Here is a 27,361-nt window from a genome sequence, read left to right as displayed (position 1 = left end):
TTCTGCACCTAAGGCTTGAGGATCATTGAGGGAAAGAGAGCGGGAGAAAGAGCCAGAAGAACAGGACGTTTGTAGTGAGACTGTGCCTCCTAGAAATGTCAGGCACATCACGTCTGCCTAAACAATGACTGCACCAATGGGCGTGCTAACACGGACGGGGTAAAGCGAACACGGACGGGGTAAAGCGAACACGGACGGGGTAAAGTGAACATGGACGGGGTTAAAGCTCAAGGAGCTTCAGCCTTAGCCTAAGAATTATGGCAACTGGGAAATGCTGAGAGTGGGAGAAAGGGATTCCCCAGAGACGAGCCCCCTAATTGGTTATCAGTCCTGAAATCACAAACATAAGTAACATAATATAGACTAAATGGGTTAAATTTAGGGACATATTTATATATCTAACAACACTTTAAAAAAGAAGCCATGAATCAGAGAGCAAGGAGGATGCGGGTGAGGGGTTGGACAAAAGAATGGAAAGGGGAACTAATGTAAGTCAATATTTAAAATTGTTATCAAATACATTATTAATAAAAATAAAGCCAGGTATTAACTTAAAAAGTTAGATCTCTATTAACTAGTGAGTGACTGGTTTTACCCCTGACTGGCACCTACCTATAATTATGCCTTAACACTAAATGTATCTGAAAATGCGTTCCACTACTTACTAAAAGCAAATTCATTTAAAATGTGCGGATCCTATTGGAATATGAGGCGCATCACTGAGAAGGCAAAGGCTAAAGGTTGAAATAGATGTGATACACATCTGTCAGGTAAGATGCCAGGGATGTGGTGACAGGGAAGCAAACAGTCCATTTATCAAAGACCTGTTAACTTTCTACTCTGTACCAAAAGCTCAGACCACCAAAAGAGCCAAACTCCAAGTCTCAGAGAGAACAGTACAAAGAGTGAGCACAAAACAATGAATGCTATGAAAAGGTATGGGATAAGGGCCGGTGAGGCGGTTCAGAGTGTAAGGCCTATTTCCAGGCCTCACAAATGGAGTTTTAGTTTCAGGGAACCACATGAAAGGAAAGACCCGATTTCTGAAAGCTGTCCTCTGCCATTCACAAATGCACCACAGCATGTGTGTTGACACATAGCCAAACACACACACACACACACAAGAGAGAGAGAGAGAGAGAGAGAGAGAGAGAGAGAGAGAGAGAGAGAGAGAGAGAGAGAGACTTTAAAAGGGAGAAAGGCAGATGAAACAAAACAGAAACACATTACTCGGCCTAAAGGCTCGGGAATACAGTTAACCTTGTAAGTTCCCATTGTCCCCATGAATAGTAGCAATTTATATTTAATTTCTTGGCACATCAAATTGATACCTCAAAGTTATCATGGCCTAAACTAAACTACCCATGTCCCCTAATCTGAGTTTTTCCATATCTTCTTCATATTAATAAAGTGGCACTGTCACCTACCAAACTTCTTAAAGAGAGCAAAGCATTACAGGAATGAACTTGTGCTAACATACAGGATGTCAACTTTACCTGTATACTATACTATTACCAGAACCCATCAGCCGAGAGGATGGCACACCCCAAGTCAAGCCCCTCAGTGCACGGCAGCTACTGTGATAGGTACCCCTCACTTTCGCTCTTCCCTCTTTAGACCCTACCCTCTATATAGAGCCTTGGCAGTCTTCTTACATAAACACACCAACTCATGCTTCCTTTGCTCAAGGTTCCCTAATTGCCTCCCAAGCCAATCAGATTAAATCAAGTTCTTACCGTGGCCTATGTGGTACAGGCACTGGACACTTCTGAACTTGCTCTTCCTGCTCTTTACACACCCATGTATGACAGTCTCTCCTCTCCCCCTCGCACAGGCTCCTCTTCTGTCAGGGTCTCTGACGCGACTCTTCTTGTTTAGAATATCCTTTCTCTAGATCTCTTACAGAGCCTTCTAACTCAAGTACAGTGGCCTTCTCAACATCAACCTACGCTACAGCTTTCTGTAGTGTCAATTACAGATCAAAAACAGACTAACATAAGTAAAGTGGGAAATTCCCAAAACTGACAGTTTGTAAGTTAAGCCATGCAGCCTGAATAGTGTAAGGAAATCCTATGCCTTTCCAACTCCAACTCACGACAGGAACCTTCCCTTTGCTGTGCAGTCACATGTGTTCTTCAGCATCCTACTAATCACTCAGCTATTGGGACACTACAAATGACCGTGAGGGCAGCAAAGTGTTGATATTCAACTAACCCTTCCTTTACTTAAAAATGCTCCTAAAGCACAAAAATAGTGAAACGGCAAAGAGAAGCCATCAAGTATTTCCTCTAAGCATCAAAAGTAAAGTTATCTTAGCCAGGTGCAGTGGTGCACACCTTTAATCCCAGCACTTAAGAGGCAGAGGGAGGTGTATCTCTGTGAGTTCAAGGCCAGCCTGGTCTACAAAACAAGTTCAGGATAGCCAAGGCCACACAGAGAAGCCCTGTCCAAAAAAAAAAAAAAAGTCATCTTATGCTAAGGCTGCTATGACCTACAGTACAGTAATTAGTTTGAGCATACTCACATAACTGTTATTAGTGCATTGCTCTGTATTAATGATAACAATAACAATTGTTAATCACTAACTGTGGCTAATCTGAAAGTTAATTTTTAGTATATATCGGCATGTGGAGAAGAAAACAGAGCACACAGGGTTTAGTACTACCTTCAGGTATTACAAGGCATGTATTTCAGTGGCCATAAGGATTAATATGTCGTTCAAATTATCTCTTGGAGTAGTATAGACTTCATTCATCATACCTAGTCTCTCCAGTGATTTTCTATTTTTTCTTAAAATTTCTCATTAGCATCATTATGCGAGTATTTTGTTGTATGATACCACCTGCCTCTTGTCACTACAGCAAGACCTTTGAAGACACTACAGATAAAAACCTGTATCCTGCGTGTCTGGAAATCAGAATGTGGACGAAACAATAAATATTTTTTAATTTAATTGCTTTTGAGACTCTGCTTTAATGTCACTTCTTCAGTCATTCAAGTACCATGGGTGTACAAACATGTAATTATTGGCATTACTATTTGCTGAATGCCTCGCTTTCCCTTACAGCAGGTAACAGTCTACATCTATTATGTCCATTTTCTCTCCCCAGCCAACCTGACACATTGGTATAGTAAACTTAAAGCTGGAAAGAAAAATGGGAGAAGGCTGAAGAAGAAAGTGGGAGAGAGAAAATGATTTTTAAAATGGAAGGGAGTAAACCATACTCATGTAGCTCGTGTTTGTGTGTGCACCTCTACAACAGGAAAGGAGGCGAAAAGACAGAATAGATATTAAACATGTAAAAACTGTCTGTTTCCTAAGTTTTATAATTACTTTCTGTAAAACATGCTTATCAAGCAATCCTGAAAATCCTCACTGTCCTATCAACCTACCTTGTCACCTTGAATTGTAACTACCCATGTGCCTCGGCAGATGCTGCCCTCAGGGTTACATTGGAAATCTTCCTGGCCACAGCATGAGGCTACCATTACCTAGCGTTTTAAGAAATAGCTGTGTATGTGCTTGATTTACTAAAAGCAAGGTAACACCAACCTTATACACCGAAACAAAAGTTAACTGCAATTTATACCTAGGGAAGCTAAGAGCCAGCAGGACGTCTCAGAGGCTGAAGGCCCCTGCTGCCAAGCCTTGTGACCAGAAGCCTTACGGAGTTCACTGTTCCAGTGCCACAGGATGCAGAGAGAACCAACTCATGCACAGTATTTGCTCTTCTCCCACTTGTGTGCATGTACATGCTGATATCAGATACACTATAAATGTAAATATTTATCCAAATTATGCTATCACTATACCAAAAGTTCTGAAGTTTAACATTATAAGCAATACTTAAAAACACAAATTAGTATTTAAAATCATAATTAACAAAAATATGGATTACCAATCTCCAAATAATACAAGGGTGAAAAAAGGAAAAGTAGAAAGCCAATAAGTGGATAATAAGTGAAATAATAATAATAATAATAATAATAATAATAATAATAATAATAATAAAAGCCAAGAAGTGAATAATTCCATGTCTCAACCCACAAGAACTAAAAATTGGAGACGATGCAAAACCTGACACTTTGAAAGCAGATAAAGACAGTTAACTGAGCAGAATAACCAAGCTGAACCCTACATCAGCGAAGAGAGAACAAAACCACATTGACTCTCAGGGCAGAACTGAGAGGAGCTGACAGTCCGAGCATCCAGGACTGTCTGAAGCAGCTGGGCAAGGCTCTGACATACTGGAGTGTTTCTGAAAATCAGATTCCCACAAGGGGAAAAAAGAAAAGAATATATAGGCACAGCTTAAAGATAACAGCATATAAACCAATCATAATCCTATGGAAAGCCTACAGTTAATAAGTTCACTATTCACATACAGAGCTTCCAGAAGTTTGCAGGCCAACTCTCACAAAAGTGACTGAAAAGAAAAAACATTCAAAGAACATTTGAGAAAAAACCAACTCAGAAGCTGAAAGAAAAGAGACTGTGTAGAAAAAGAAAACAGCAACAACTAAAAAATAAATGTCCATTATTAAACCTTCTGAAAGATGGAGGAGACACTAAAGGCAGAGTAATTAAGTAATAAAAGCTTTCTTAGAAATGAAAAACTCAATGGCAGAAATAAAAATCTACGTAGAATTCAACTGTTAAAAGGAACTCCCAGAAACACAAGATAGAAAATTAGAGCAAAGACAGACATTACAGTCTAAGTGGTGCAGTGAGCATCAATGAGAGACAGAAAAGAGAAGAAAGCAGAAAAAAAAGAAGAAAGTAATACAAGAAAGTCTCTGACCTGAAACCCTTGTGTTTGCAAACTAAAAGGAAGCAAGCCAGGTTCCCAACACTGGTGACCCAGTTCATACATACACATACAGTTCACGCTGTGTGACATATGCTTAGCAAACTATTTTAGGGAAATGTCAACAGCTACACATGGTGACACGCATCTGTCCTGTGGCCATTTCAGAGGCTGAAGCAGGAAGACAGAGTGTGAGGTCAGCTTGAACTACTCAGGGAAACGCTGTCTCAACAGAAAACAAAACCAATCATAAAACGAAAGAAAAATAGCAAAAAGGAAAGGAGAGAGGCTGTGGCTGACTTTTTTCCTAACGGTCACTTTCTCCTACCCTTCACCCAAATTATATAATTACCAAACTTTTGTACCCAATTGAGAGGCTTTTATACCTAAAGTTTCATCTCTTACTTTACAGACAGACATAGTGGCACAGCGCATTTGAGGCAGGGCACAAAGTTTATGAACTGGAAGCCAGAGCGTGTTCCAGGCCATCCTGTGTTACACAGCTAGACTCCTTCTGAACACAAAAGGAAACAGAAAACCATTAAAACCTCTTCACATGCAGGTACATAAAAGGCTCTTACTTCCTGGAGATCAAAATGTTCATAACCGTTGATGATAGAAGCATCTAGAAGTTGTTTTCTACCACTCACTGGACTTGTTACCAAAGCTTACCAAAGGTAAGGGGTAGCGCCTTCAAAAGGCTGCTGGGCTGCTTCTCGCTTGACTTTGACTGTCTTTGTCGTAGACGGAAAAAGAACTTAACCTGTGACTTCCAGCTACCTACTCCTCGGCCCAGGCAGCACTGAGTGCAGCCCGGTGCATTTCACTCTTATACTGCCTATTAGATCAGCTCCCTAGCTGACTTCTGACCTTAGTCCACTCAGCTATCATTTCTTTTCTAAAAACCAGATCTGCACAGTTTCTACTACCTTCTAATTGCTGCCTACTGCTCACACAAGTGTTTGCAGGATGACTAGAGGTCTTTTCACATGGCTTCATTCTCACCACTTCCTACAGACTACAGTATGACTGGGGGAAGGGAGTGTTTGCCTAATTAAGTCACTAAAATTAATCATCTTCAAATCAACATTTGTAGTAAACTAACTAGAATTTAAGCATGTGATCAAGGCATGAAAATCACTAGACAACAACCATAAAATCATTCAGAATGAATTAACCAACCAGAAATGGGAAAACTCAAAGACTTCTCAAAAAATTGAAAGGCATTCAATAAATATTCAATAGACCGACTGTATAGATCTATCTACAACTTTCAAGAGAAGCCAGCCCCTAGTAGTTTATTATTTCAGTTTACAAGACAAGACAAAACAAAACCAATGAAATTAACCAGCTCATTATTAAACTGGTCTATGTATTTGTTCTAGTCATCCATTATAAAATACACAATGCCTAAGCAGACATCTAAAAAGTTGACCATTTAAAATAGAATAAATTTCACCGAGTACTTAGAAAATATTAACAGAACAAGAACCAAATACTTACCTATAGTAGGATTTTAGTTAAAATTAAAGTCTTTATATAGAACTGTGTCCGACAGCAGCTAGATCTGAGGATATAGCACAGCATTGCATAAGGCAGTGTGTTGGTGTTCCCAAAGGGACACAGAGTTCCATATCTAGACCACAAAAGATCCCTAAGGGACATAACCCAAGTGGAACCCAGTGCCATTGGAGGAAAGAACTGAGACTATGGGAGGAAGGCTACTCAGGCAGACTTTGGGAAAAGCAGCAATGAAAATGCAGTGTTTTCCTTTGGACCCACCCGAGAAACCAGAAGTCAGACCTGATGTCCAGGACTGTCCTACCAACCTTCATGTCACTATTCCTTTCAAGTATTAATTTTAAAGCTCGGTGGCTCTGCTCCAGTCTTAAGAGGTTGCCAGAGAACACCTTAAATTCTTGAAAACACTTTGATTATGAGCTATTATACCAATGTTTCAATATCAGAGGCAATAATTGTCACTGTCCTTCCTTTTTTTAAGAACTGAGAAAATGAAAACCTTCCAATTCTGCTGCTAAGGATGAGAGCAAAGTGTACAGTAAGTGCTGAACCTGTGGCCATGACCTCTGCACCCCACAAGCGTGTGCCCTCCTTAACTCACAGCACACAGCAGACAACAACTTTACTTGAAGTTTCTTAGTGTGACAGGCAAAGGGAGAGTAAACAACAGTCAGTGAATGAGTGAGTCACCAGGAAGCCAAAGGTTTGGGAAAAAAGGCAGCTATTTCCACTTTAATTTTCTCCCTTCACCAATGGGATGGGAGCAGACTCAGAACAAAAAAATGAGAACAACCAAGGATAATTTACTAAAATTCACCTTAAAAAGATTGAATCTGCCATCTTGGATCTCTGCACCTGGTGTAACTTCCATAGTACAGTCTTCGGCCTAAGTTAAATAACATATTCCCCATTAAGATACCATACAATTTTTAATTGACAGGCCACATAAAGACAAACTAGCTGTGGCTAGTCTGATTTGAACTAAAACATACGGTAACCATTAACATGGAACTGACGGGGAAGGGAAGGAATAAACAAACATGGTCACGGGAACAACACAGTAAACTGTCATACAGCAGGCAATCACCTTTTTAGGGGACAAGTGCCTTATTTGGGGAGTCAAAGTGGAACAGCAGAAGAGGCAGGGTTACTCTGGAAGATTTACTAATTACCGTTATTTTATTTGTTGTTGAAGTAACTGGTATAACTTCAAGCCCCATTCGTATCCTCTTTTGTTTTTCACAGTAAGCTTTCCAAGTATCTTCATTAAAGCCATAATTAAAATAATCAGAAAGATCAGCACCTAAAGACGAAATATACTTTTAGGATGTAAATATTTTAACTCTCTGGCAACATCACACTACCATATAGTGTGGTGTAAAATGTAAGTACGTTCAGAAGACATGGCAGCAGAAGAGGAAGAAGCTATGAAGGGAAGGGCGTTGGTGAGCTCGGGCGAAGGCCGCCGCCGACAGAGGGATGGACATGATTGAAAGCCATTACACACATGTATAGAAACGTCACGAGACCCGTTAATACATGCCAAGAAAAACAGTAACATGTATTTCTATGACACTGGTCATGAAACCTTGAATTTTCACTAGTTCTCAAAGTTCCCACAGTGAAGCAGATACTAGAAAACATTTTGATCAAGATGATTTCCTTTAGCAACGGCATTATTATAAAAAAATATGAGTCTGCATTTATGCTAATCCCAAGGACTAATGAGATTTAATAATTCAAGTCCACAGGCCTCATTTGCTTAGGACAATTAAAAAGGCAGAACTTTACGTTGTTGCTCAAAGACCATTTTCTCATCATTTTACACGCAAAATCTGTTTTGAGATTAACATCAGCCTAAATAATCTTACCAGGTTTCCGCCATGGTTTATCTTCAAAAGAATCCAAATCTACTTCTAAGAGTGGAACTCCATTAATGCTGCCCGGCGCATCGAGGTCTACCCCTTTGACTTTGGTTCCTATTTTACAGAAATGCAAAATGGCAAAGAAGCTACATTAGCAAGAAGCTAGAAGACAAAAAGAGAAAACACAAATGACCCTTTACCATCCATCCTGACCATTAAAACTAGATCAAGTCAAACTCTGTGATGAACCTTTTGAGATGACCGGGATGGAAAGGTTAGGGATTCCGGCACTGTGATCAGCATGGCAGCGCATGCCTGTCATCTATGCACCTGGGAGATGAAGTCAGGAGGACCAGGCAGCTCTGAAGACACAGCTAGGTCAAGTACTGCCCTGGGCTACTCAAAGACAAAGTCAACGATCACTACTCAGCAGAGCTGTTAATGCCCATGTGTTCAACTGCTGTTTTATATAATTTGTGGGTAAAGAAAATAGATTTTCAAGCATCACTCATGAGAAGAGCTAATGCAATCTACTCAGGACCTAGTTGAGATATTATGCCCTATTTTCATAGCGATTAAGCTGCAAATAAATATTACCTGTATTTCCATAAACTCTTCCTCCTGCCTTGATATTAAGATTTACTGGTGCTGTTCCATAACTCCTAAAAACAGAATAAAAATTAACCTCAAAAACATAGTAACAAAACAGGAAGATACCCCACATGTTATAAACACACATAGGAAGGGAATGAATCCGCACTCACAAATTTTACACTAATTTTTAAAGTTTATTTAGTTATTACAGGATTAAAAAAACCTTTTACATTTTAAAAGACTATTTTACGTGTATGGCTGTGCTGCCTTCATGTATGTACATCCAAAGTGTGAGCGGCGTCCAAAGAGGTCAGAAGAGGGCATTGGCTCCCTTGGAGTGTTGTGAGCTACCACGTGGGCGCTGAGAACTGAACCTATGTCCTTTGCAAGAACAAGTGCTAAGCCTAAAGAACTAATTTTCCTTTAAATACCTGACATTTTGCATCTCAAAAGTCTCCCAGCTACTACCTCACTACAACACTATAGTGTCACCTGCTAGTTCCTTAACATCTAGCAATCCTGCAGCAGGAAAAGCTTCCTGCACGCTGCCAAATCCCATCGCCCACTTGACTGTTTCTCATATATCGCCAATCAAATTCATAATTAGAAGTAATGTGAAAGAATGAATCTGGAGATTAAGAAAAACCATGTTAACAGGAAGTTAATAACCAAAGGGAAAAAGGAACATCTTCCAGGACATCTGCAATATCCCACATCTTTGTCTGGGCTGTGACTACAACAATGCATATATACATATACAATACAAATAACTGTGGTTACACAAACCTATGTTCAAATACAATTAATTGTGCAACCCTGGCCAAGTCACTTAGACCACTAAGGACTTTGTATAATTTTCTTTAAAATGAGTTTACTGCCCAGCACTCAAACTGAACATAGTGGCACATGCCTGTAATCCCAGCACTCAGGGAAGCAGAGACAGGCGGATCTCTGTGAGTTCAAGCTCAGACTGGTCTACAAAGCAAGGCCAGGCCAGCCAGGGCTAGACAGAGAAACCGTGTTTCTGAAAAACAAAAACAAAACAAAAAAGTTCCAGTACTCAGAAATTTCAAGGTTGTGTTCAGGGTTGGCCTGGTTTTCCAGGACAATGTTTTATTTTATCTCAGTTTGGGTTTTGTCCTCAGAGACTTGCCTGCCTCTCTCTGCCTCCAGGGTGTGGGGACTAAAGGCGTGCACCACCATGGCCTGGCGGAGTACCGTTTGACTAAAAAGTCAAACTCAAGTATTAGCGCTAACTGAAATAGCTGTGGACATTGTTTGGAGGGAGAGAAGGAAACAGAGGGCCAGGTAAGAATGATTTGTAGTGAACAGAAAGATTGGTAAGCTTTCAGATTAGACTCAAAAGACTTTCAGAGATTTATGCTCCACATGATACTCAAGCTATTTACTTTCGTTCTTTTCCTTTAAAATGTCGCCTAACTAGACCTATGATGGAGGACTCCTGCTTCGGTCTGCTCAGTAGTGTCTTCTGTGGGCTGTACGAGCATGCGCAAGGAAGGTTCTGAGTTCAATATCCACCACTACTGCAGTAACACTATATTTGTAATTTCTATGTTTGATACAGTCCAACATCCCTTCAATAAAAATCCTGAAGAAATTAGAAACGGAAGGAAAGTCTCTTGACATGGCAAAGTGGCATGACATTCAAACGCACCACCAAGACTTATGGGATGATGGTCCCAACTAAAGTCAGGAATGAGACAAGCATGTGCACAATTTCCACTCCAACTCTCTACAGGGCTTCAAGTTTTAGAAGGGACAAAAAAAATGGACGTAAGGATGAAATCAAATTATCTCTATTAGCAAATAGCAATTCTAGTTGTAGAAGACCGTATAGACTCTACCAGGAAACCTAGTAGCCAGAATGTACTAATTATAAATATACGAAACTGTCAAAGAACAAAATTTATTAATATTAATATTTTTAAAAATCAGTTATCACACCTATATACTAATAAGGAACACAGTTAGAAAGAAATCAGGATCACTTCTCAGCCTTTTGGCTAAGATCAAGAGGAGAAAGAAATCAGGAAACCAGTTCCACTCAAATAGCAATAGAAAGCCAGGCAGTGGTGGCGCACACCTTTAATCCCAGCAATCGGGAGGCAGAGGCAGGAAGATCATGTGAGTTCCAGGCCAACCTGGTCTATAAAGCAAGTTCAGGACAGCCAAGGCTACACAGAGAAACCCTGTCTGAAAAAACCAAAAACCAAAACAAAACAAAAAACCTAACACACAATAGAAAAATGAAAACCTAAGAAGTGAAATACCTCTACAATGAAAATTTTATAGTAAAAATGCTAATATTAGCAAAAACAATCTGCAGATTTGATTTGATACAATCCTATCAAAATATCAGTGATATTTGTCACAAGAAAAAAAAAAAATCCAAAACTCTGTCTCGAAAAACAAAAAAGAAAGAAAAAAATCCTAAAATTCGTATGGAAGCACGAAGAACCCCCATAGCCAAAGCAATCCCAAGTAAGAAAACACCACCAGAAACACTGCTACCCCTGACTGAACATACTACAGAGCTGGTATATGGCACCAGCAAAACACAGACATTGTATCAGTGAGCAGAGGAATCAGGAATAATCTCATACAACCACTGAGCTTCAACAAAAACATCAACACTACAACAGACATCCACCTGCAGAAGAATGAAACAAACGCCTTGTATCTCACCATGAACACGTCTACTCAAACTGGTTAGAGACCGAAACTGTTATGCTAAGGAAAACCACCCAAGAGGCAAGTTCTAGCTGAAAATGAGTCCAATAGTTTAAGAAGTAAAACCAAGACCTGACAAATGGAATTATGTGAAATTCACTCTTTCAAATAGCAAAGCAAACAACTGAGTGAAAACAGCCTACAACACGTATGACAGAATTAATATACAGAATATATAAAGAACTCAAGAATAGAGTGCAGTGGTGCACACATTAAATCCTAGCACTCAGGAGGCAGAGGCAGGTAGATCACTCACAGCAATTAAGGTTTGCATAATAAAATATAAGGATGCAAATTACAATCTCAGTGTTCCAATTCTAAGCAAAGAACTCTTACTAGCCTATTCTCTGGCAAAATGTTTTCAATGCAGCAACCAGATATGCTGCTTCCATGCAGGCAATTAACTGCAGGTGCAAAGTGACCCCCTCTTGAAGCTTTAAGGCGTTCTTTCATTTCCTGGTAATATGGAGAATGTGTTAAGCAACAGAATCACCATTGACAACCCACGCAGTCTTCACGGTGTGCACTCACACAGGTAGACATCAGGGCAGTGAGCTGGCTCAGATGGAAACATCTGCAGCCAAGCCCACGCCTGAGTGGGAACAGAACGTGACTCTTCACAAGGGGGCCTATGGCCTCCACACACAAACCCCGGCACACATGCCCCTGGCGGGTAAGAGAAAACAACTCACCCATACTGTGGTGCTCCAGTTTTAATGTCTCCTATGGTAACATGAACATCATCTTCATCATCGTCACTGTCACTATCGCTATCATCTTCAGTCTCAGTCACTTTCTACACCAACATAAACAATTACAAAATGCATTAAATCCAATTCAGCATTAAATATTAATAAAAATTACTCCGTATTTTTTTAAACAATTGACTGAGTACAAATTAGAAGCTTATAAAATTGTCATCCCAGTGGCATCCACAACACTTAATAAGCTTATGGATAAGGAATAGGACTTTTATTGGCATCGTTCAGCGGACGGTGCACGCTTCATGTTCCAATGCTCTATTAACTATGTGGGAGCGTTTAATACCGACACTGAATCTCACAAATGCTTTGCTCACAAGAATTTCTCAGGTGTAACTTTTTAAATAATTTTTTTTATTAATTAAATAATTTTATCTTAGGTACTACACTGCGTCAGATTCATTTAACATGGTCATCCAGTGTGATATGAAGAGACTACATGCAAATGATTTAAAAAGCACCTGTATCTTTTCAAACTGAAATGGATCTGCTTACAGTATGGATCTAAAAAGCTATTATATTTTAGCTCCATGGTGGTAGATAATCTTATCATCTAGGCCAAATGCTTTTTTGATTGTAAGTTCAAATATGAAAAAAAAACCCATTTCTTTCTCTGTTAAGGATTAAAATGCTTAACAATTCTCAGAGGACACCACAGGTACCATTTTAATAGTTACAGAGTCAGGGAGCATCACACTTGGAGAGCGAGAGCATTCCTAAGAAGCTCTAAGAACCAGTTTTAGGTTGTGGACTCAGTGTTGGCATTAGAAACCAAGCTCACTCATGACAGGCAGTTCAGCTACAACTATTCTGTTCTTTGAAGACAATAAATTGCAAGCCTTTGCAGATGCTGCATGTCCCCCTGAAGCTTCTGCCCACTCTTTCTTCTCCTCACTAAGTCCTATACACTCTTTTGACATGACATAAAAAAACTGTCTAGTCATACAGGATGCTGAAGGTTATGTTAAATGTTAGTTTTATTTGTAAATAAATTGTGACACTCTTAACAAAGATTTTAAACCACAGCTAAGTGGATTTTAAAACCTGACATGTACGTTACCGGTTTTGACACGCCATTTTCAGCAGCTTCCTCTTCAATTCCAGATGGAGGATTAGCACTGCAAAAAAAAAAAAAGAGGCAAGCAGACAAGTCAGATGCAGCCGCTTCAAGTACACAGAAAACACTACAGTTTCAAGCTCTCTCTGATAAGATTTTCTTTCTTTCTTTCCTTTTTTTGAGACAGGGTTTCTCTTTGTAGCTTTGGCTATCCTATACTCACTTTGTAGACCAGGCTGGCCTCGAACTCACAGCGATCCACCTGCCTCTGCCTCCCAAGTGCTGGGATTAAAGGCGTGTGCCACCGCCAGGCCCTCTGATAAGATTTTCTAGAGTCATTATCTCTACTGGATGATACAAACAAGACTAGTAAATGTGTCTGCTTTCCTGTTCGAGTGCATGAAACAAATACTCAGATGGAAATAAGGGTGGGTTACTTGGGTTTTTTGAGACAGTCCACATAGGCCTGCCTGTCTTTGAATTCATTATGTAGACCAAGATAGCCTCAAATTCAGAGATCTGCTTGCTTCTGCCTCTAAATGCTAGGATTAAAAGCATGCACCACCACTCTCTGCCCAACTATTTTCTTCCATTCTTTTTCGGAACAGGATTTTTCTGTGTAATGGCCCTGGCTGTCCTGAAACTTGCTCTGTACACCAGGCAGGCCTGGAGCTCAGAGATCCACCTGCCTCTGCTGCCCGAGGAGTTAAGACTGTAAGTGTGGGCTGCCACTACCCAGCTTGCCCAACACTTTCTTAAATTTCTTTTCTTTCTTTCTTTCTTTTTTTTTTTTTTTAAGTTTTTCAACACAGGGTTTCTCTGTGTAGCCCTGGCTGCCCTGGACTCACTCTGTAGACCAGGCTGATCTGGAACTCACAGAAATCGGCCTGCCTCTGCCTCCCAAGTGCTGGGACAATTCAGGTTTTTCATGCTTTTAAGATACACTACACATCATACCACTTTTACCCCTGAAACTTTACTAAGTATCTGCTGTCTGTGAATTTGACTTGTCATTTTCCCTCAAAAATTGTGTCAGTTAATAATAAAACATTCACATTGCCATGAAACTCAAGCCACTAATTAACCAAAAATAATACTTCCATAACTACAGTAATAGTTCCTTGACATTAGGCCTTAACTATTTTACAGATAAAAACAAAACAAAACAAAACAGTACAAAACAATGAATTGGTTTGGCCCTAGTCTCTGAAAAATTTTAGTATTGTTTCAAAGTAAAACACTTAGTTTTTGACAAGTTTGATGCTCTTTCCAGTCGAGCCATCCTCATCGCTCCTAAAGGTCACTTCTTCAATACTCCTTAGTGGCAACTGAGAATACTATTACACTTAACTAACGCAAATTCAACAAAAAACAACCAGAAAACTTTATTTTTCCTGTCTTAACACAGGACTTAAGATAAATGTACTTACTATTCTTTGTCTTCTTAACTTATAGTTTGTTTAAATAGACTTCCTGAGAGCCAGAAACAAGTTTTGCTTGCTTGTTGGTATACACATGCCTGCAAGCAATGGACCGGCCCCCAGGGTGCTTTTCATTTCACAGACAGTATACTCTCTTCAGCTAAAGCCTGGATAAATAAACTTGACAATACCCAAATCAGCACAATGCAACGCTTACGGACAGTGGCTTCAGCAAGCAGCCAGTCACAACAGTCACAACCGCAGGTACCCAGGCAGGGTAATGCAATGGTACCCCAAGCTGTATCCTAGTTTTGCTGAATGCCTTTCCCCACTAGACATCATCCTTTAGAAATTTTAACTCCTCACCACCATTAAAATATAAGAATAATAAAATTATAAGCTTTTTCTAAAAAAAGTAAAGCTTTAAAGGCAAATGCTCTCCCATGGGATGAGACACACATAGATCTTCAAATGCAATGCACAACAAACACAAGCAGCAGTAGCAGAAGGCAGAAGTGGATGAACTCTAATGAATTACCACGCTGTGTCCCAGAGAATTCAAGAACATTCAGTGAGAAAGTGAACTTTGAGGCTAAGAGGTTCAGAGCTTGTGTTGCTCCTCCAGGACCCAGGGTGAGTCCCAGCACCCCCAGGGCAGCTCAGGACCATCTGAAGGGTAGCCCCAGGGGACCCAATGCCTTCCACTCTCCACAGCACCACACACGAACATGATACATGAACATACATGCAGGCAAAACACTAATACTACACATAAAAGTCAAAACAAACAACAACAAAAAACTCCCACAAAGTGAACTTAGAATTAGAGTTAAGTAATAAAGTTCGGATAAGGACTGGCTCATAAAGATGTGTATTTGAGTAAAACTCTTTACCCTGTAAGAAACTTGATCACTTAATGAAATGGATGTACAAAAAAAATTTAATAAGTTTTTAAACTACATAGTTCTACCAACTTCTTAAGGAAGTGAGATAGATACATAAACTCCAAACATAAGTGATTAAATTTCAGATAATATAGAAATGAGCAGAGAAAAAAGAGGGCATATTTGCAAGAACACGGTGCTAATCTCCAGCTATTTCTACTTTCCTGATTTCCATGCTTCTGCCATTCTGGTTTTAGCTCCTTTTATTTTATGCAAAAGAATCTACTTGTAATAGACCTCCACTGCCAATATCATTTTAGAAACACAATTAAGAATAAATCAAACCCATTCATTTAAAGACTATACTTAAAGGGATGTTTTGTTCACAGTGTAACCATCACTAGAAACCCTCGAATGTGTACAGATTCCCAAGAGAAACCCTGCGTACATCACCAGTCACCCCCATTTACCCCTACCTCACAATACTCATCTTCCTATCTCTTTGGAAACTTTATATACTGAATCATGTATGTCTTTTGTAGCTGCTTCTTTCCTGTAAGACATGCTCACTGTCTTCACCCATATTGTAGCAGTCAACACTCCACTGTGAACTATTTCCCTGAGGGTGCGCTGCATTGATTCTATTCATTTGTGTTGGTGGACAGGTGGGTTATTTCCATGTTACTGACTAGCTATGATTAATATCAAGAACACTGATGTTCAAGTTCTTGTATGGTTCACTTTTTAAATTTAAAGTGAGTAGGGCTGCTTAATTAATGATAACTCTATGTTTAACCACTTGAGGAAGCTGCCAGAATATCCTTCCAAGAGGAGGCACCACTTTACAGCAGCACCAGCAGTGCATCGACAGTCCAGTCTCTCTGTATCTGCACTGTAGCTGTTTCAGCTTTTGGGTTACAGCCATCATGCTGGGTATGAAGTATTAATCCCTTACTTGGAACATCTAACCCGTCTTTAAACGCTGTGTGTGAGATACATGTGCAGGCTGCACATATTGGGCATCTTCCCATATTCCCTCTGCATCTCTGGCTTTCCTGAGTCTCTCACCGGCCTTCACCAGTACAGAGAAGATGGAGCTGCGTGCCAGAGAGCCTCCTAAGTCTCTTCCAGGCTGTATTCCCTCATACCCGCATCCGCAGGCTGCATCCATTTCCCCAACTGAGCCACTTCTCCAGCCTCACCCGCTGTTCAAAACCACTCCTCCACTCATTATTTCAGACAGTCAATAAAGTAAAGCCAACTTAGCCATGGGCGTATATATGTATGAGTTGTAGTGAAATTTTGAGAAAATGTTTGGTCCCCTGAACACACTTTGTAAAATATTGTTTTGTATAAGAAAATCAACTTTAAAAAATTGTGTCCATGGTATAGTAGTAAGCATAGTTTCCTTCCAAAAATCATTTTCATTATGCATTTAAATATAAAGCACTAAATTACAGCCAAGCCTTTAATTCCAGCACTCTAGGAGGCAGTCAGGCAGATGTCTGTGAGTTCAAGACCAGCCTGATCTACAAAGGGAGTTACAAGCCACACAGTAAGGGCCTGTCTCAAAAAAGGGAGAAAACAAAAACAAAAGTACCTAAAGTAAATGATACTGTAAAAACACCAGTAAATTATGAAAGCAGTAATTTTCAGTTTATTTAAAATCTTACAGTAAATTCTTTTTTCTCAGTAACTTAACAACTACATTCAGGCAGGCATAGTTGTGCAGGCCTTTGATCCCAGCACTTGGGAGGCAGAGGCAGGTGGATCTCCGAGTCCAAGGCCAGCGTGGCCTACAAAACAAGTTGCAGGGGCAGCTAGGGCTACACAGAGAAACCATGTCTCGAAAACCAAAACAACAAAACAAAAACCAAAACCCAACTACTAGGCTCAGTTAAAGAGTAAAAGGTTATTCAACTGGGAAAAGCTGGCAAACACCTAACTCCAAAAATTGTCCTAAAAGCTACTAGAAAGCAAGACAGAATTAGTCCTGAAAGAGAAAGAGGCCTCCAACCTTAGGGCAAAATGCAATTAAGCCAAGGATTATAATGAACAACTGACAACTTGCAAATCTCACAACCTGCATAAAGCATCAACAGGTGAGTTCACCCACCTGGCACTTTCTTCTTCTGGCCTTTCAACGTCATTGTCATCTACCAAACAAAATAAAATAAAGTAAATAAAGAGACCAAGTTTAAGCAACACATAGGTTAAAAATCTGAAAAGTACATGACAAGCACTAACCTAGATCCTTTGTCAAATCACTGTGCACATGCACGTCCCATGGGCCTACAAGCATAGTCAAAGTTAGATCACTTTATAACAAGATATTTCTATTAAGAAAAAAAATAAGATGTTACTATTAACATCAGCTTAATTTAAGGGGCAACAAGGATTTACACATCTTGGTAAGAGAAACCCCCCGCCCCACATTTTACATTTTAAGAGTAGTACTGATGCTAAATCTTTCCATTAAAGAAAGAAATCATTTTAAAGTTTATCGAAGTTACAACACTAAAAGGTTGCCTAGACTCCAAAGTGCACTTTTATATAATCTAGAACAACTGATGCCAAGAATTTATGTTCTAGGCAAGAACTACTTCAAATCTGGTCAACAGACAAGGGGGATTATGACTTAAAATTTAAAACCAGACATCAAACATATCCCCCTACAAAAAGAAAGTACGTGATGCATTAAATTTGGGGACACAGAAATACAAGCCTACGGGATATGACGTGGAATAGAGTCTCTTAAAAAAAAGAAAAAACTTCACCTTAATACAGGAGACAATTCAGGGTTTTCTTGATGGACCATAGTGGTGTATTCCATCTCTGTCTCTCTTAATTAATACATATTTTTTAAAGCACGATTTCAGACAAGGAGGTACCCTTGCAGGTGCTTTCCATACAAACTGACCATCAAGAAACAAGGCGTTAGTTTTATAGCATTAACTTTATTTAGCTCTTATTACAGAACGACTGTTTCTGAAAGAAAGGGACGAGGAGGGGCACCCAACAGCCACCGAGCAAGAGACACCCCGAAGCAGCCCAGGAGCGACAGAGAGGGCACGTATAGAGAGCGCAGAAGCGAGGAGGCCGGGACGGTGGGGAGGAGGGCGAAGCGAGCTGCCCGGCCTCCTCGGCCCGCGTCCACCGCGCGGTGAGCGGCTGCGGGTCTGGGCGAAGGCCGAGAGGAGCAGGCCGCGCTCGGCCTAACTCAGGCCGGCCAGGGCTAGGACGAGAGGCCCCGGACGCCCCGGCCTTGCGAGGCAGGGAGGAAGGCCACAGAGAACCCGGGAGACAGACAGGAAGTTCCGTACCGCCATACAGCCACTCTTCCTCCTCGTCCCCTCCGGTCCCGCCGCTCAGCTCCACCAGGCGCTCGACCTCGCCGGCCGACATGGCCGCCCCACGCTCAAGTTAAAGGCGGCAATCAACAGCCCCTTTCAACCCCTTCCCCAGCCTCGACGTCCGGGGCGCGAGAAGGGAAAGCGAACCCGCCGGTAAAGAGAACGGAGAGAGCACGAGACTCAGATCCCGGGCCGACTTCGGCGGAGGAGGCTGCGACCATGAAGACTCAGGCGCCGCTCCGCCTGCGCATGCGCGGCGGTAGCCAAGCGGCGCGGCGTCTCTAGGTGGCTTGGCTTCCGCGGCGGCCGGCACCTGGGACTCGTTGCGCGTGCGCACCACGATCGGCTCCTCCCCCTCCCACCCCTCCCCAACCCAAGGATTCATGCTTTGCCTTTCTAGGTGGCTTTGGCTCTGGCTTCTGTTCTTTGAAGTTCCCTTCCCCCAACCTTCCTTCCAATCCCCCGTTCCCCTTGCTACACTATTGTTCTTTTCTGTCCTGGATGCTTCTCTCTCTTCACTATTACTTTATTTTAAAATCCTGAAGCCCAGCGGGGCGTGGTGGCGCAAGCTTTACTCCTAGCATTTGGGAGGCAGAGGCAGGTGGATCATTGTGAGTTCGAGGCCAGCCTGGTCTACAAAGTGAGTCCAGGACAGCCAAGGATATACAGAGAAACCCTGTCTAAAAAAAAAAAAAAAAAAAAAAAAAAAATTAGGCTATAGTAGGGGCTGGAAAGATGGCTCGGTGGTTAATTGCACTGTCTGCACTTGGGGGTGGAGAGAGGGCCAGAATGTGGGTGAGCTGAACGTTGCAGATGACATCACCAGGCTTGGGGATGCGAGGAGCAGGAGAGCTAATAACTGATTTAGACCAGAGGCTAATTCTATTGGGTGTGATCGGCATGGCTGATTCGACATCGCCAATTTCTTTAGTCTCTTCACTGGGCAAATCTGCCCTCATCTGTTGCGTGGTGCACAGTATCTTCTTGGCCTTTGACAGAAGACACCGGAAGAGGGTTCACTGTCTGCTTGGGAGTACCATCGGCAGTCACTGTGGTTGTCGCTGTTTGCGTCGTCTTGTGCATCTCTAATAAAATCTCATGGTTTCATGAGCGTTGATTGTCTTTTGCAGAGTGGATTGTTTTTCCCACCAGTCTGGAAGAAGTTTGTCTTTCACCATATTGTTTAGACTCAACCAAAGACCTGACGGACGATGGCGGATGCACTAGAAGTGCCCTGTGTGGTGGAGGGAGCACTTGAGCTAACCTTTGAAAATGATTTCTATAAGCAGAGAAGCTTATAAATCAGTAATAACAACCCTTTAAAGGCCTCGATCCACCCCCTCAAACTGAACTCCTTGTACGTATTTACTTCTTTGGTTTAGGTGTCTTTATAGCTCCATTTGCCATGGGCCACTTCTTAGATAAATAATTTGACTATTTTGTGTCCCACCTCCCATTTCCTATATTATGATCTCATCGCACTGCACGATCACGTTCATCCCAAGGATCCCTGTTTTCTAGTTTATATTTTTGCGGTTTATTCTTAGCAGTGATGATGATGATGATGCTGCTCACCTGGCCCCGGTAGTGCATACCTGTGTTGCTAGGCATTTTGGAGGCTGAGGCTAGTGGTTCACTCAGGCTCATTAGCTATCAGCTGGGGCAACATAGTAAGACCCCCCCATCTCAAATAATAACAATACACATTGATATGATATTGACTCTTGAGAAGTACTGAAAAGAAGTGCTTAGTTCTAATGAGTAGACAGTGATCTAACAGGATGCTAAGAGACAAAGTACGGTGACACAGGCCTTTGGCAGCCAGCATTTGGGAGACAGAGGCAGGTAGATATCTGCAAGCTTGCAGCCATCCTGGTTCATACAGTGAGTTCCAGGTCAGCCAGGGCTATATAGTGAAATCTTTTCTCCAAACGCGCGCGCGCGCGCACACACACACACACACACACACACACACACACAGGATTAAAATAGTAAATTTGTATCTTATGCATGCTTCCATAATGAAATAAAAACAGGCTCCAAACTGAGATCAGGATATTTATTCCTCAGTCTGATTCTCTTCCTGTTTGCTAAAGCTCAGTAGCTATGAAATGAACCAAAAGGAAGCCGCGTGTGTGTGTGTGTGTGTGTGTGTGTGTGTGTGTGTGTGTGTGTGTGTGTATAGGGCAGGGGATTGTGCACTTTTCATAGCAAACATGTGGAGATCCGAGGACAACTTTCTGGGAGTCCTTTCTGTTTTCCTATATTGAGGCCTAAGGGTTGAAGTCAGGTTATCCGGCTTGCTTTGCAAGCGCCTTTACTCTCTGAGCCATCTTGCTGGTCCCAATAAGTATTTCACGAAGCTTTGTGCTTTAATGCAAAAGATAACCTATACACGACCAACTATTATGTAGCAGTAGTTATTTCTACTTTTTCTGGATGCCCTTGGGAAAGTGCCTGGGCTGAGGATATTAAACTTCAGGCTAGGTTTTATTATTTTTGAGAGTGATTTTTTTTCTCTTTTGGTTTTTGGAGACAGAGTTTCTCTGTGTAAGCCCTGTCTGTCCTGGACTCGCATTGTAGCCCAGGCTGGTCTCGAACTCACAACGATCTGCCTGCCTAACTAGGATGAAAAAGTGACATGAGCTGACAGAGAACAACAAAATCAACCTATTTCAATTCCTTCCTAGAAAGCTGCCCTCTTCAACTTTTTAGGATGACTGAATCTGTAAGCCCAGCCCACTTCCACGCCCAGACTAGAAGTTCCTCCCGCCAGCCCGTGCGCTTGATCAGCCAATCAGCACCCTTTACGTCATCACCGCGCGCGCGCACACGAGAACGTCAGAGACAGGCCCACGTGGACTGTGTTGACTGTCAAAGTCTTTAGTTACTCCGCACCCGGAAGCCCTGAGTTCTGACCGAAGTTCCTGCCCATCAGCCGGCTAATTTCCCCGCCAGCCTGCGTGTGCCGAACCATGAGCGCCGCGGGCGTAATGTCTTTTGCCCAGCAAGGCTGGGAGCAGGTGCTGGCCAAAGTGAAGTGGTCGGTGGTCTACCTGGACGCCGCCTGCGCAGAGAGCCTGCACTGGAGCTGCGGATCAAGCAGGCTTCTGGAGGCGGTTAAGGGTCCTGCGTGCAACCTGAGGGAATTTGAGCCCCATGCAATTGGAGGTGGAGCTGAGCAGCCCCGGGCTGTGTTCGTGTTGAGCTGCCTCTTGAAAGACCGAGTAGTAGACACTCTCCGAGCTATCGTTCGCCGCAGTCACTTTCAGTACTGTGTGGTGGTCACAGCCGTGAGCCACGCAGTCCACCTCACTGCTAACCATGTACCAGCGGCTGCAGCGGCCGAGCTAGAGGGGCAGCAGCCGGTGTTCGAACAGCTGGAGGAGGAGCTATGTGAGTGGATGGGTAACATGAACTACACGGCCGAGGTGCTACATGTCCCGTTGTTGCTCGCCCCTGCTGCTCCCCACCTTGCCTTTACTCCGGCCTTTGCTACCCTTTTCCCTCTGCTACCTCGCGATGTACATCTCCTTAATAGTGCCAGACCCGACAAGAGGAGGCTGAACAGCTTGGCTGAGGTGGATGCCACTGCCCTGACCCCAGAGCTGCTGCTGTACATCAGATGCCTCGTGTCTGGCCTCAGTTCTCTGTGCGAGCATCTAGGGGTACGAGAGGAGTGTTTCGCTGTGGGTTCCCTCAGTCGGGTCATCGCTACGGATCTGGCAAATTATGCCCCAGCCAAGAACAGGAGGAAGACTGCTACAGGCAGGGCTTCCGTGGTCTTTGTGGATAGAACCTTGGATCTCACAGGTAAGTGGGAGGATTTCTAGTCGTTTTTCATCTTCACTCTACCAGCTAACTTTTCATTGATTCAGCATATACCTCATTGGCCTCATATTGAGGTTGACAATATAAAGATGAACTAAATGAACCAGTTTCTACTTTGACAGTATCTGGAATTTAGTTTTGTCTGGTGGAGGGGTGGTTATAGACAAAGTTCAATATAATTTGTTAAATGCTCTAACTGGGCAAACATGGCTTTAGCAGGCATTGCTTTTACAAAACAACTACTCTTGGTCCAAGAGACTGGAAAAAATGAGATGACCTTGACATGGAGGAAATTGCCACCACCTGAGGCTTTTAGAAATTTCCAGATACCAGTTGTCTTAGTTAGGGTTTCTATTGCTATAATGAAACCCATGGCCAAAAACAGCATGGGAGGAGAGAGTTAATTTGGTGTATGTGTCCACACCATAATCCATCATCGAAGGAAGTCAGGACAGGAACGCAAACACGGCAGGAACCTGGAGGCAGGAGCAGATGCAGAGGTCATGGAGCCGTGCTGCTTACTGGCTTGATCCACATGGTTTGCTCAGTCTGCTTGATTATAGAACCACTAGGCCAGGGCATGACCTTAGCTTGTTCCCTGAGACCCACATGGTGGAAGGAGAGAAGTGACTTCCTCCACTTGTCCTCTGATCTCCACACATACCCTGTGGCTTGCACATGCACCCACCACATATGCAAATGAATAGGTAAATGCAATTTAAAAAAAAAATGAAACTGAAGTTTCCTGTAAGAAGATGGACAAAAGAATGGTAGAAAATATTTTCAAATGTGTATTGATTTATTCTTAGCTCTCATGCTGAAGTTTGTATAACAACTTTGAATTGTAACAATGTATTAATTATTTAGGCATGCAAGGGGCAACTCTTAAAATAGGTGAAAAAAAATGTTTTCTGTTACATGATGTGAGCGTTGTTCTATAGTTAAGTAGATATAATCTAATAATAGAATGTTCTAGTTACTCAAGATCAGTGAGAACAATCAGAAAACCGGTATCAGTAAGCATTCCCTTTATGGGCTAGAAAAAAAGTTGAGTGACACTATAAAAAACCAGTAAGGAAGCCGGGCGTGGTGGCGCACGCCTTTAATCCCAGCACTCGGGAGGCAGAGGCGGGCGGATCGCTGTGAGTTCGAGGCCAGCCTGGTCTACAAAGTGAGTCCAGGACAGCCAAGGCTAACACAGAGAGACCTTGTCTCGAAAAACAAAAAAAAAAAAAAAAAAAAAAAAAACCAGTAAGGAGTGTATTTGAAATTTATCCTAATTAGATGAATTTTAAGGTCATAAAATAGAGAGTAAACTATGGTGGTTCTGAGAGAATGCTGGTGGGTGAATCTTTCAAGGGTGTGCTGACGATAGTCATAGCTCAGTAGGGCAGCAGTGGCCGTGGCATGCCCAGAGGACAGAATTCCACAAAACAGAAAACATAAGTTAGCAGAAAGTTTCCATATCTCCCCACTCCCCATCACCAAATCTTTACACACTGTGTACAGTTTTCTCTCTCCTTCCTATTAAAAAGGAACACTCTGTCCCTCCTAACAGTTTTACCTTGTAGACTAGCTCAGCGCCGTCTCCTATGACGGCTCAGGACTGACTCCTGCTGAGCATCCTATGAGATCATTTCCACTTCTTGTCCAGCTTTTCGTCTTTGGCACACAGGCAGAACGGAGCGTATCCTTTCTTGATTCCTCATGATCGTCCAATTTCAGTTCCATTTTATTTGGCTTCATGTTGTAGTGCACTCGAGAGCTGTCTGCACTTGCCATTCCCACAATCACCTATTTCAGTTTTTTTTCTTTTTTCTTGATTTCTATTCTATTATTAGGCTTTTATTTTTTAAAGCTTCTGAGATCCTGGCTTCCCCTGTGACTTCTGTGTTACCAAGTCCATGGATGAGTCATGGCACTTCCCTTGTCTCTGTGAACCTCAGAATAGCGTTCACTGCAATAGAGTAAAACAAAGAGTAGAAGGGGCGCTTAGGGGTAGGGAGGGGGCTCAGTGGGCAAAGTGCTTGCTACACAGGCATGGGCACCTGGGATCCTAAGAACACATGTAAAAGCCATGGGTGAGAGCATGCATCTGGAACTGCAGTGCTGGCCAGTGGTGATGGCTGTTGGCATAGAGAGGCAGATCTAGCCAATCAGTGAGGGCCGAGATCATCAAGAGACTGTCTCAAAAAAAAAAAAAAAAAAAAAAGATGGCTAGCCATAGAGAAAGATATGCATTGTCCACCTCTGCCGTCCACAAGCACACAAGGGTAAGCACTTCAGAAAACATACGGGCATACTTGCAGTTAAAAAGTAAAAAGTACACAGGGCATGATGGCGCATGCCTTTAATCCCAGCACTCGGGAGGCAGAGGTAAGTGAGTTCAAGGCCAGCCTGGTCTACAAAGAGAGTCTAGACCAACCAAGGCTACACATAGAAACCCTGAGAGAGAAAGAAAGAAAGAAAAGAAAAGAAAAGAAAGAAAGGTAAAAAGTACAAAAGAGAGAGATAAGCACTCAATGATTTTACTCTGTGATCTTATCAGCCATAAATCCAGCATGCTGGGGGGTTTTTGTTTTTGTTTTGTTTTGTTTTTGTGTTTTTGCTGTGTCCTCCCATCATTGTATTCCTGTGTTCTTGTTTGATTTCAGTTGCTATAGTAAACATCATGACCAAAGGCAACTTGGTGGGGAAAGGGTATATTTGGCTTAGGCTTCCAGGGAACAGTCCATCACTGAGGGAGGTCAGTACAGGAAATCAAGCAGGAGCCTGCAATGGAGACCATGGAGTAACGCTTTTACTGGACTTGCTCTTTTGTACAACCCAGGACCACTTACCCAGGGGTGGCACTGGCTGCAGTGGGCTACGTCCTTCTTATCAATCATCAATCAAGGGAATCCCCACACAAATGCTCACAGGACAGCTCAATGGAGGCTATTCCTTAACTGAGATTTCCTCTTCCCAGATAGGTGTAGCTTGTATGAAGTTGACAAAAACTAACTAGCAGTGTTCAGGGTCATACATGACCTCCCTGGGTTATCGCCTCTCACACAGTACCTCAGCCACTCCAACCTTGTCCCAGTCATGGAACGTTCGCTCAGTTAGGCGTCTGTCTTTCTCACTTCCCTGACTGCTTTCTTTAACCCCTGCTTGTGCAACAGAATTTTGACCACTACCCAGAACTAAGAATTGGTTGTTGCTTCTTATCTTTTCCTTTCATGAGAATGGAATGGAAGTGTGTGTGTGTGTGTGTGTGTGTGTGTGTGTGTATGTGTTTACTATGTATTTACTAGTGGTTGTAAGAATTAATTGAAAACAATATGCAGCCAATATTTATGCATCTGTTCACTGATGGGATATATTTTAGAGCCTGTTGCATGCTAGGCTAATGCTCTACTTCTAAGCTGCATCTCTAGGCCTTGGCTTTTTGAGACAGGATCTCACTAAGTAGCTCCCACTGTCTTTGAACTCACCATGTTGCTAATACTTGCCTTTGCCTCTTGAGTACTGGGATTGCAAGTACCACTAGCTTGGAAATAAGCGTTTGCTGAATGACTGGGTGGATGGATGGATTAAAGGCACCTCCTGGCCTGGTATATATAAACCTGCTCTCACTGCAAGGGGTCTTGGGAGGTCTAGAATTTATAGCGTGTAGAAGGTTTACTGACGTGGTAAGTGTTGCATCTGGGTATCTGTGGGCAAGGCATCATCTGCACTGGAGTGAGAGTTTTGGTGGTGGGGTAGTTTTGGGGTCTCTCATGCTCCTCTCATTAATCCTCACTCATGCTCTATAAGGAACCCCAACAAACTCATGGGTTCCTCAAGTTGGGCTTCGGTGGAACCATGCTTTGGCTTGTCACTGATGCTGTGAGGAGGCCGTAGATATTTCCATCTCCCTAAAGAATGAGTCCCTACAACTGGAGAGATCTCCCAAGAGGGCGAGGCCATCTATAAAAGATGGCAGGTGGAATAGCAACAGCCTGGTGAGGTGGTGAAGACAGAGCAGGAGAAGAGATGATGCTCTGGGGGCATGCTGTGCTTGCCTGTCCTCTGCTGTGTGGACCCAAGACTGATTGGTGTTCCTATCTGAAATTAATCTCCTTTTGGCATAGAATAAGCCAAGAAATTTCTACACCCTGCAGGAGTCAGTTTTCCATTATAAAATTATGACATGCTTTCCTTTAGACAAGCTCAAGTAGACTTTGTAGGGTAGATTGCAATTTAGATTGTTTTTATTCGGTGTCTTTTGGGTAATCACCCAAATTAAATTGCATATGATCAGCTTCAAGTTTCATTTGCTGCAAAGATGTTTGAATATAGTATTCTATATTGATATCCTATATCAATAATCTAGAGCTGTTTTCAGTTCATAAAAGTTTGTGTTGTAAGTTATATTGTTTAACTGTTAAAATATTCTGCACCACTGAATAAAAAGAAGTTTCGACTTGCTGAGACCATCAGTGAATAGTAGCCTGTGGCTGTTTTGGTGTAGATGTGGCTCCTTAGAGGTGT

The 27,361-nt window shown here is 42.2% G+C and overlaps 2 protein-coding genes across 15 annotated transcripts in view; one reads left to right on the top strand and one right to left on the bottom strand.

Annotated features, from left to right (window-relative positions):
- Fip1l1 (factor interacting with PAPOLA and CPSF1) overlaps nucleotides 1-19,244 on the bottom strand; it is a 64,600-nt gene extending 45,356 nt beyond the window's left edge. For 6 of the 14 annotated variants that reach the window (XM_051170295.1, XM_051170291.1, XM_051170283.1 and 3 more), the window contains exons 1-8: nucleotides 18,986-19,244; nucleotides 17,910-17,954; nucleotides 17,779-17,818; nucleotides 13,361-13,418; nucleotides 12,232-12,335; nucleotides 8,792-8,856; nucleotides 8,201-8,308; nucleotides 7,502-7,632 (exon numbers count right to left, since the gene is read on the bottom strand). In XM_051170295.1, coding sequence (XP_051026252.1) covers nucleotides 7,502-7,632; nucleotides 8,201-8,308; nucleotides 8,792-8,856; nucleotides 12,232-12,335; nucleotides 13,361-13,418; nucleotides 17,779-17,818; nucleotides 17,910-17,954; nucleotides 18,986-19,067 — 633 coding nt within the window. In that variant the 5' untranslated portion in view covers nucleotides 19,068-19,244. Of the gene's footprint in view, nucleotides 1-7,146; nucleotides 7,216-7,501; nucleotides 7,633-8,200; nucleotides 8,309-8,791; nucleotides 8,857-12,231; nucleotides 12,336-13,360; nucleotides 13,419-17,778; nucleotides 17,828-17,909; nucleotides 17,955-18,985 lie in introns of those variants that run through there. The other 8 variants (XM_051170289.1, XM_051170280.1, XM_051170281.1 and 5 more) reach the window with 4 other exon arrangements.
- A 2,605-nt stretch (nucleotides 19,245-21,849) lies between these two features.
- Nucleotides 21,850-27,361, top strand: part of Scfd2 (sec1 family domain containing 2) — a 309,492-nt gene continuing 303,980 nt past the window's right edge. The window contains exon 1 of the mRNA XM_051170885.1: nucleotides 21,850-22,828. Coding sequence (XP_051026842.1) covers nucleotides 21,991-22,828 — 838 coding nt within the window. The 5' untranslated portion in view covers nucleotides 21,850-21,990. The remainder of the gene's footprint in view (nucleotides 22,829-27,361) is intronic.

The sequence above is a fragment of the Acomys russatus genome, chromosome 28, assembly GCF_903995435.1.
Source record: "Acomys russatus chromosome 28, mAcoRus1.1, whole genome shotgun sequence".
In the NCBI taxonomy this organism is placed as follows: domain Eukaryota; kingdom Metazoa; phylum Chordata; class Mammalia; order Rodentia; family Muridae; genus Acomys; species Acomys russatus.
Note: the sequence above shows the minus strand (reverse complement) of the source record. Positions and strands in the feature narration are given on the sequence as shown.